At 30.8% G+C, this 10,706-nt stretch overlaps 3 protein-coding genes across 4 annotated transcripts; 1 reads left to right on the forward strand and 2 right to left on the reverse strand.

Annotated features, from left to right (window-relative positions):
* Window positions 1-661: 661 nt before the first annotated feature.
* On the forward strand, window positions 662-1,504 carry Lamtor4 (Late endosomal/lysosomal adaptor, MAPK and MTOR activator 4). 2 transcript variants are annotated; one of them, XM_033331143.2, is made up of 3 exons: window positions 662-719; window positions 978-1,057; window positions 1,151-1,504. In XM_033331143.2, exons 2-3 carry the CDS (start codon window positions 986-988, stop codon window positions 1,388-1,390), a joined length of 312 nt encoding a protein of 103 aa, XP_033187034.1. In that variant the 5' UTR covers window positions 662-719; window positions 978-985; the 3' UTR covers window positions 1,391-1,504. The 2 variants fall into 2 exon arrangements, with proteins under 2 accessions (XP_033187034.1, XP_033187035.1); XM_033331144.2 differs by lacking the exon at window positions 662-719 and adding an exon at window positions 726-886.
* On the reverse strand, window positions 1,499-3,213 carry LOC117155295 (coiled-coil domain-containing protein 130 homolog). The gene is made up of 5 exons (XM_033331142.2): window positions 2,935-3,213; window positions 2,530-2,845; window positions 2,182-2,442; window positions 1,960-2,092; window positions 1,499-1,873 (listed from the first exon to the last, which is right to left on the reverse strand). The coding sequence occupies exons 2-5, from the start codon at window positions 2,839-2,841 to the stop codon at window positions 1,635-1,637; spliced, it is 945 nt and encodes a 314-aa protein (XP_033187033.1). The 5' UTR covers window positions 2,842-2,845; window positions 2,935-3,213; the 3' UTR covers window positions 1,499-1,634.
* Window positions 3,214-3,352: 139 nt separating this feature from the next.
* Window positions 3,353-10,395, reverse strand: aub (aubergine). Its single transcript, XM_076622977.1, has 9 exons — window positions 8,605-10,395; window positions 7,248-7,302; window positions 6,935-7,057; window positions 6,652-6,860; window positions 6,375-6,557; window positions 6,108-6,278; window positions 5,740-6,019; window positions 5,308-5,663; window positions 3,353-5,229 (listed from the first exon to the last, which is right to left on the reverse strand). The coding sequence occupies exons 1-9, from the start codon at window positions 9,928-9,930 to the stop codon at window positions 4,174-4,176; spliced, it is 3,759 nt and encodes a 1,252-aa protein (XP_076479092.1). The 5' UTR covers window positions 9,931-10,395; the 3' UTR covers window positions 3,353-4,173.
* Window positions 10,396-10,706: the final 311 nt, after the last annotated feature.

A 10,706-nucleotide genomic window follows, 5' to 3' on the forward strand; every position in this document is an offset into this window, starting at 1 on the left:
TTAGAAATGGAAAATTATTAATTATTCAACTATTTAACTATGAAAGTATTGTGTTTCTTTTATAGTTAATAGTCTTTAGATTTAAATGGTTCTCTAGTAAAATATTACATTTACTATATTAGAAAAATAGTTAGGCCCCTATTTTGAATTATAACATTGTTCTTATTAAATAATATATTTATAACGTATAAATCCTAATAAATAACTCCTGTTTCGAATTAATTAAATTATAGATAAGTGAATTTTTAGAAGTATCACACTTCTAGGAAATTAACAACATAAAAATAGTCAAATATTATAATGCAGTATAAACAAAATGAAACTAATACATACATACGCATAACACACTTAGTACTTCCAGAAAATTAACAAAGCAATACTGTGTAAATGTAAAGAAATTTTATGGAACAGATTTGATAATAAACCGAAATAGTATGGAAAAAATATTATAAAATGCTCAATATTTGTGTCATACTACAATTGCTTTATACCTATGCAATTTCGAAAAATTGAAGAAATACATTAAGATGTAGCTATCTGAGATGTTCTTCTATTTTTTTTTTTTTTTTGTTTCCAATTTGTTTGTTGAAGTTTTCCAGGTAATATATATATTTATCTTAATTTATTTTCCAACATGTTAAAATTGTGTTGAACGGAAGAAATTCTGCATTACCGACAGAGAAGAATCAGCAGAGATATAGCAAATAAAAAATACACAGGTTGATATCTTTGACAGCTCATTGACTTCATAGTTTTGTAAAATTGCCTAAAAATTTTGATCGATATATTTCATTTTTTGTTTTTTTTTTTGGTAACTTGTTAAATATAAATGATTTCATGGTACAGTTAATACTTTGAGACCGTTAAGACATAATAATATAAATAGGTTAGAAATTGAATGTTTATAGAAAAAGAACGAATAAAACAGTTCCATCTGTAAATTTAATATTAAAGATTAAGTTAATATTTGAATTCAGGAAAAAATATGCTTTCACTGGAACGTATACCAGATCAAATTGGGCATCTAATTTTGACAGAGGATGGAGCTGTATTAACGGTAATATTCTCTTGCTCATTAATTATATAGAAATTGCTACACAATTGTCAATTAATTATCTATAAAATCTGAACATTGTATACTTTATTTTAGTCTGGAGGTGAATTGGAAAATGATGAGAGATTTGCAAACATTGTTATAGGATTAATCACGCTAACCAATAAAATTGATCCCAAAGCATTTCCTAATAACGAGACTTTTGATAAAATATCAATAACATATCCAGATCATTGTTATATTATTTGTCTCTCAAACAAAAAGATCCATGTAGTGAAAAAAAAATTGACATCCTCAACAACTGCAGCTGTAGAACAACCTCTTATTGATGTATAAATGAATGTCATCCATTCATGCAAAAATAAAACGAATGAAACCGGAATATGCAAATTTTTTCAATATTACTAATGTTAATAAAAATATGATGATAATAAATTTGTCTTTGTGTTACTTGTTAATGTCTCATTTTTATTCCATTTTTATAAATATTTTTATAAATACTATAAATATTGTATATACTAAATAACATTATAAATTATATTTGTTACATATATACGTATTTTTATTACAAATATCTGTGTTATGAATCATTATCTGTATCAGAACTATCATAAGTGACTAACGATATACTTAACGTATTAGTAGTTGTTTTCGAACTCGAAGGTTCTTGTTGAGTAAGCTTAGGAAGTTTATGTGTTTGATCTGTTTGATTTTTAGTGTTATTGCTTAATACAGAATGTGACGAATGTTTTAGTTTATCTCTAGACCTTACAATAGTAATCAATCGTTTCAAGGGGTTGTGCCCATTCTTTTTTGTATCTGAAACAAAGAAAACAAATACTAAATACTATGTTACAAAAACATGCTACAAAAACATATTTTTTATATATACTCTAAATCATTACCTCTTTTATGCATCAGTAATTTGGCTAACCTTATATCATCTTCGTGTTCATTAACTAAGTCAATATTCAATCCACTTTTTTTAAGCAACACTTGATCCAAACTTTGTTTCTTCTGTAACTCGTTTTTTCGTGTCTACAATATAAAATACTTATCAGCAATCAATTCTCAAAATATTTATAATATAAGACTGGCTATATAAATAATTATATACATAAACATACTCTAAATGCGGAGCGTAATGCACAATTTGAAGAGTAATCATCCTTCCATGTAGCATTATTTAATGCTATTGCATTTTCCAAGGAAGAATCTTTTGATTTTGCTATTTTCTTATCTTCTATACCATGTTCCAACTTGTACATAGCATCATCATATAGTCTGCAAGATACTTCTTTTGTTTCTGGTACCACCTGTTCATTTTCTTTAGGATCCCAGCGATTTTCTTGGCGTTTTGCACCACTCACAATTACATAATCTAAATTCTGTGCAAAAAGATATTTTTTTTAAATCCAAGTAACCAAATGTGATAAACAATCTAGCAAAGATGACACAAAGACAATGATACTCACTGCTGGATCAGTCTTTATTTCAAAATGATTGTCACAGAGATGACATTTCATGCGAAATTGATACAATGGTGTACTGTAATACATTCCAATTTTTTTTTTCTCTGCATTGTAACGAACACCCATTCCTACATGATTGCCACAACCATCACACCATATATTATATGGCATTTCAAATCTGACAATAAGAATGCCCATGTGTAATTTACGTGCTCTTTCACGTAGTGCGTGAGTACCAAGAAATTTGTTAAGACCACCAACACGGGGATCGTAATCAGGTGGATAGTATAAATTTGTTCCCTTACGTTCTCCCATTGTTCTACAGAATAAAAACTTATATTAAATGTACTATTTTACAAAGTATTTTGAGGTGTTGTTTTTACATTATATTTAAAATGACAGTATTACCGAATATCTTGATTTCTAATGTGTTTTCAGGACAAAAATAAAACGAATTATTTATATAACTTTTGTTTATTTATATAACACTTTTGCCTGAAGAAAAACTCTGACATAAAAGTACCTCACAGTACCTCTTACGTTACAGTGAACCTGAGAACAATTTACGATAAAACAGGTTAGGCAACTTAATAACACATTTAGACACATTCTAGTCTAGTTATTTTTACAGTGATATTTTCGTATCGCAGTACCGCCATGCTAACTAATCGAAATTCTATTTTATTATTAATTGGTCACCGCGAAATTTGAAGAAACTAAACATATTACATATCTGTAAAATAGAAAAGATGCTAAAAATTTTCTATAAAAATATTTTTTTCAAGAAATGATCAGATATAAGAACACTACTGCAATAGTAACAGAATTAATATAGAAACAGAAAATGCACCTTCTTTATTTTTTGTATAAAAATAGCTTTACATAATACCATTATGTATATTGTAGCCTTCACAATACAAAGCACCGTGTTAATTGGTATTATAAGTTTTCTTAATTACACTGAATCAAGACAAAAATATAGTTCAAAGCTCTGACTGAAACAGACCTTATTCTATCTCAAACTTCTACTCACTCATCCAATTCATGGACACGTAATTATACCATGAAGACTATTATAATACTTATATGACATTATATGACAAATGATAATACATCCTTAAAAAATATATAATTCCATTTATATAAAAAAAAAAATATAACTTCTTAGCAAATCTTAATCATAGATGATGTATGAAATATGCAATGTTATTTTATTCCTAATTTAACTTTTATTTGTATCTGTAGATTTAAAATATAACCTAAGCAACGTAAGTAAATAAAATTATAAACGTAATTATTTTTTGTATTTTATGTTTCAGTGTCCTGCGTAATATAACACAAAACAGGTTCTCAGATCTTTTCATTTCATAATCAAATCAATGTGAACCTAATACTAATTAGATTTAATAAGCAATAATGATAAAATATTATTTAACAATATTATATTAATGTTTCATAAACTATTATCATTTGAGGACCTTCAGATACGTTCGAAAAACCAAATAATAACTAATCTGTCACAATAGGAAAGTTTTTAAAAACATAATTCTACTGTTACTTTACGTATACGATAAGTCTTATAGTGTAATTCATGTATCTTAGTTTGTACATTAAGAGAATGGTATAATACTGTATACTGGTAAAAATTTACAAATAGTACAATATTTCTTCCATGTGATGACTAGGATCCTGACGTAAGAACTGAGCCACCAAGAAGGCAAGTTTGTGAGCATATTGACAAGGTGCAGGTACCCTTACGGTACCAGACCAATTATAATACATATGACATAACTTATATGTCAATCTTTGCATTTGATCAGGCAACCAACCTGTGGTGTCTGCAACCACATGATATGCACACGGTGTCACTGTACCTTGTCGCACGTTTTGAGATACAATGAAAAAGTCATATCTTAGCGGATTAGTTACAACATCATCAATGACTGTACCCGGGGGTGGATTTTTCTTCTCGTTAAAGATTCGAGTATTAATTCGTTTCGTCACTATCAGGAAGGCAAATTTCACGGATAGACCCGATTCAGCGTGTATAGCTTTTAATTTGTCTCGTATTTGTGCTATTTCATGACCCATTACGTACGGCACTTGGCCCTCGCCAACGCCATCACGATAAAACACAATAAACGATGGGAATTTACAATTCGTTCTTCTATAAGCCTTCAATGCGCTATCGAGATTTGTCGCGAACTTATTTGAAAGTTCTTGGCCTACATTATGAGCACTTGTCACGCTATAATACCGTGTCAAACCTTTATCTAACGAAGCCACCATCGCACCATAATCACGAGTTTTGTTACTAGTATCGTGACACACGTCAAAACCGACCACCATCAAATCAATATCTGGCAGCTCAATAGACCAAGGAGAACCACCCAATTTGCAATTCATTTGAATAGCTACTTTCGTAGCTATTGTTCTTACATTCTTGTTTGTAAGATTCTTTTCAAGGAATACTTGCGAGGGAGTATGTCGATCTACAATACACTTTTTCTTAATAGCGCTATAGCGGTCGCTTCTATTATTCGGTACAACACAGAGGACTAACTCTGGTTTAACTCTGCCCAGAATATTTTCCAAAAAGTCGGGGTAAGCACTAGAGCGTTCATCAGTTATTTCGTAATACTTTGGTTGACTTATACTGGAACCCATTCCCGAAGCAGCAGTTTTAATCAAATGAACAAAATTCTGTAAAATAAAAATACATTGTGGCAACGAATTAATAGCGACGAAGAAGTATAATTCTAGAAAATTTTGATATCTTACTTGAACGTCGTCCTTTATTTTATGCGCGTAGATAACCGCCCAAAGTCTTAATTTCTTTGGATTGAATAACGATTGTCTATGTAATTGTCTTGTCCAATCTCCTCCTCTGCCCGCTGTAACTGAGCAATTATTACCTAGATAAATTAATTCTGCATCCAAAACACGCGCCGGTATATCAAGCAACCGGTTAGAAAGTTTCAAATTCCATTGATCTAGCTCAGTTTTGATTGCCGGTTCCGAGAGGAGTCTCTTATTGAATTCCATTAATTTGGTCATACGTGCATCTGGACTTACGCGTGTAAAATCTGCCAATGAACGCATTAAACTGAAATTTTCTCTCATCTTATCGGTTAAACCTGCATAGAAATGACTTATCGTAAGATAAAAACATAAAATGAATTATACAAATACAGAATGAAGTGGAAAAAACACCTGTTGCACGGCATAATTCAGGAACAAGATATATTAGTTCACATTTGCCAGAGCGACGATCTCTTGGTCTTGCTCTTGTTACAAGCAGTGGTTGACGCTTTTCACGAATCGTAATTCGATATTTACTTTTGTAATAATCTCTATACGTTATCGGATCACCATTTTTCAGCAGAAATGTTGAATCAGGACCTACCTTATAATCTATATCCGATATACGATATGTGTGGTTATTGTAATCAGTAAGTACGACTAAACCAAGAACTAGGCTTTCAAATTCTTTCTAAAGATATGAACCGTTTGATATAAATATATAATAAAACAAAAATATATAATTAAATTAAGGATATGTTAGTAATCAATATTCTTACCTTATAATTATCATTGTTTCTACGGAAACAGTCGTTTAATATATCTAGTACAGTTTGTTGACGCATAACTTTATGTGTAATCTCAGCACACATAAGAATATCGTTTTCGTGTTGTCTTATAGACGTAAGATAGCCGGGCCAAAGTTCCATTCTTTGACCCTGTACGTCTATCTATTTGAATTATAATTGTGTTAAACAATTCGTGGGTAATAATATAAATATGTAACATAAATATCAAATAATTATAACAATTATTTCTTTACTTACTTTGTCATTTGCGTCGTAGTAATCGCGCCCCACAATCTGGAGTTTCAATAGTTCTAGGCATCTTCGCATAATTATATTAAAGAATTGAAGATAACCGTAGTCGCCCTTCTGCATATCTCCAACATAGCGCAAAACAATTTTAATATCGGCTCCATCCGATACTCGCTTAGACCAAATCTCCAGCTTTAGAATTAAATTTATGTTATACACATTTGTTCATATCTCATCAAAGATGTAGCATACAACGTATAATTTAATTCACTGAAAAATATCTTACTTGTTCTATACGTTTAATGCTATATAGAAGATTTCCATCGAAAACATATGGTCCTAAAGTATCCTTATGAGATTTGACCAATCCTTTACGGATAGCAGTTCGTTCATCGTTTGGAAAAAATTCAACTTTGTATTGGTATAAATCCCAATCAGTTGTTGTCACCAACTTAAAATAATTCGTCTGCATCATTATTTCAGTTCCAGATATGCCTGAAAATTTTAATGCTTATATAATATGTATTTTATGTTTTTCACATAAATATGAAAGTACTAAATGTATTAACCTTTTTTGCTAACTAAATGTTCTGGTCTTGTGACTAATTCTGAGGTTAATACACGTCTGCCTCGCGTAGCTCCTCTTCCTAATTGACTTCCTCCTGTACCTTCTCCACTAGTGCTTGGAGGTGCTATAATATATCATGTATGTAAATTCATAAAAAAAAATTTTCTATATATTTTTCTGTACTATCAAATAATACAAAGACGGTTTGAAAAATTTGCAGTCTGATAATGCACCTCTGGTTGTAAACATTTCAAATCGTCTCTAATATATTTGAAAGTAATGTATAAACAGCATGGAAAATTTATTAATTGCACCTTCCATTTTTGCAGGAGAATATTCTTGAAACTTTTTGGGCCTTTCTGGAATACCCTAAAATAAGATAAAAACATCTTTGATAACAAAATAACAGTTTAGATCTTTATTATAATGTAAAAATAAAATGAGACACAAAAAATACAACAAATGTCATATTGTTGGGATAATTTGTCTAAAAAAGAATGCAATATAAAAATAGCATCATGACAAAAAACGTTTACTAAACAATAATACACACTACTAATCTTCTCTATACCTTTTATCTTTGGATAAATCTTGCTCTACACAAAAAACGAATGAAATTCAAATTTCATTTGTATGTACTTTTAAGAAGTATACATGTACTACATGTATACAGTATATACACATACTTCCTATATATATTCTTTAAAAATGCACATATTTTTTAAAAGTTCTTGAGAAACAAATTATAAATTAACAATATATCACTTTCAGCATGCAATTGAACTTTACTGCACATATTATACGTCATTCTACTCGTTTTGACATGCTGAATGTGAATATCGTAACCATTTCTAATGGAAGTGAGTTTCTCCTTAATTTACTATACTTACTATATGCTATATATACTAATATTATATACACCAATAACATATACTAATAAAAATAATACAATACATTTAGAAAATATAATAGTAATTATTTTGTAATCACAAAGACTGCTTTTCTGTTCACATTAGATATATGTATGGGAGTGAATCTTCCGCATGTACCATCAACACTTCTTGAAGCATCTTTGTCTCTTGTTTATAGGATAGCATCTTGAGTCTAATAACAATTCTAAAAGTCACTGAGAATTTTCTTTAAAAGTATTAGCATCATCTTTCTTTCAACACGTACGCTTGACTTGATTTTAAAGATCAGTAAAGTAGGGAACTAGAAAACGGTATTGTTATGGATTATATAAATGCCCAATCAACAATACTTACTACTTAGAAATAACTCACAAAAATTAATATTTCTTCATAAAAAGTTGTTGTGGAAACCAAGAAGGAAACTATATCATTTATTGAAGTATATGTTCTCAAGGAACTAAAAACCAATTGTAAGGTTGAGTTCCTGTCTTATCTCCTTACATTTAAAATTTAATATGTGAATTATATAAACATATCTCGACATAAACAAGTAATGTAGTTAATTCCATACCCAAAACTAATTCACATCAAGCTAGAGAGTATCAAAAAATTTTATAAATATTTCAAAAATATGTAATTTCTACCAAAAACAAAGTAGGATGACATGAAACATGTGCCAAAAGCATAGGGGAACAATGGGTAATCTCTTACCCAGCATGCTGAGATTAACAAATTTATAGTCTCATATTTCATAAATTACCACTGATGGATCTTGTGGTACTGAATCTGTTCTTTCCATAGGTGGCCCTGGTGGAAACCTAATGTACTCCGGAGGATTAGAGGGCGTACCAGGCTGAACATTACTTGGAGATGCAGGTGGATATGAAGGTGGATATGAAGGTTGAGGTTGACGTTGAGATTGATGTTGAGGTTGATGTTGAGGTTGTTGTTTTGGTGGATATGGATGTTGAGGTTGTTGTTTTGGTGGATATGGATGTTGAGGTTGTTGTTTTGGTGGATATGGATGTTGAGGTTGTTGTTTTGGTGAATATGGATGTTGAGGTTGTTGTTTTGGTGAATATGGATGTTGAGGTTGTTTTGGTGGATATGGATGTTGAGGCTGTTGTTGAGGTGAATATGGATGTTGAGGTTGTTGTTTTGGTGGATATGGATGTTGAGGTTGTTGTTTTGGTGGATATGGATGTTGAGGTTGTTGTTTTGGTGGATATGGATGTTGAGGTTGTTGTTGAGGTGAATATGGATGTTGAGGTTGTTGTTTTGGTGGATATGGATGTTGAGGTTGTTGTTGAGGTGAATATGGATGTTGAGGTTGTTGTTTTGGTGGATATGGATGTTGAGGTTGTTGTTGAGGTGAATATGGATGTTGAGGTTGTTGTTTTGGTGGATATGGATGTTGAGGTTGTTGTTGAGGTGGATATGGATGTTGAGGTTGTTGTTTTGGTGGATATGGATGTTGAGGTTGTTGTTTTGGTGGATATGGATGTTGAGGTTGTTGTTGAGGTTGTTGTTGAGGTGGATATAGAGGTGGATATTGAGATAGATATTGAGGTGGATATGGATGTTGAGGTTGATGTTGAAATTGAGGTTGATGTTGAGATTGAGATTGAGATTGAGATTCAGGTCCTGGCTCAGTGGATTTCATAGACTCATCCCTATCAGGAGATCCATGTCGTAACTCAAATTCATATTCAGATTCAGGTCGAGAACTACATGGAGGTCTATAGTTGGGATCTTCATCAAAGTACATTTTCAGAGGAGATAGAGTTCGAATATCAACGTCGGCTGGTAGTTTGTCAGACGTAGATTTAACATAATATATGGGTTGGGGGGGTTTGGGGGTTTCTGGGAATGGTATGTTTAGTACTACATGAGCTGCAAATGGACATTCCCCAGTTGGAAATAATTTATATTCCGGCACAAATGTTTCAACATCTTTGCTTCCTTCATCTTGATCTGTTTCTTGTACATCACCCTTATCGCCCTTATTGCCCTTATCGCCCTTATCGCCCTTATCGCCCTTATCGCCCTTATCGCCCTTATCACCCTTATCACTCTTATCACCCATGATTGAATTTAACCTTTAAACATTTTTTTTAATTTTCTCCTTTATAACAAGAAAATAGAAATTTATTTAGAAAAAAAAAAAGAATAAGTCTGTATCATTGTAATAAAAAAGTCTATCTTTTATTAATGCTGTGATGAATAAAAAAGACGCTTATTTTACATATATCACATATGCAATATAAATAAAAGCAAATTAATTTTTCAATTATTAATATTAATAAGAGACAAATATTTTTATTAAAAACCTACAACTTTTCTCTGAATACATGTTTCATTTCTAATTTATGAAAACGATATTGTCGTCCCAAAAGTTCAAAACACGAACTTAGAAAAATAATTCAAATATACATGTTTAAGTTTATACAGCCGATAGTACTTCAAGGTTAAATAAGAACCGAAACCAAAACTTCTGATACTTGACCAAGATAATAATAAAAAAAAGGAGCGATATATCAATTTCACAGAATATAATCAATATAGAATTTACGTACACATATAGTATTTTGCAATAAAGATAAGTAAAAAATGTTACAAACAAAAGCCGCAACAAAGCAACATCACCATATTGGCGGCAACGTGGTCGCGTAAATTTATACATAAAAAATACCTTCTAATTCAAAACAAATGATACATTGCAATTATAAAATAATAGCAAATTGGCAATAAACAATTAAACGAACTAATGAGAAATTGTCTAATTTTAATATTGTATCAATATATAAATCAATATATAAACCTTGTAATTAAATCTACTAACTGAATCTTGTAATTAAATCT

This window comes from Bombus vancouverensis, chromosome 12 (assembly GCF_051014615.1).
Source record: "Bombus vancouverensis nearcticus chromosome 12, iyBomVanc1_principal, whole genome shotgun sequence".
Lineage (NCBI taxonomy): Eukaryota > Metazoa > Arthropoda > Insecta > Hymenoptera > Apidae > Bombus > Bombus vancouverensis.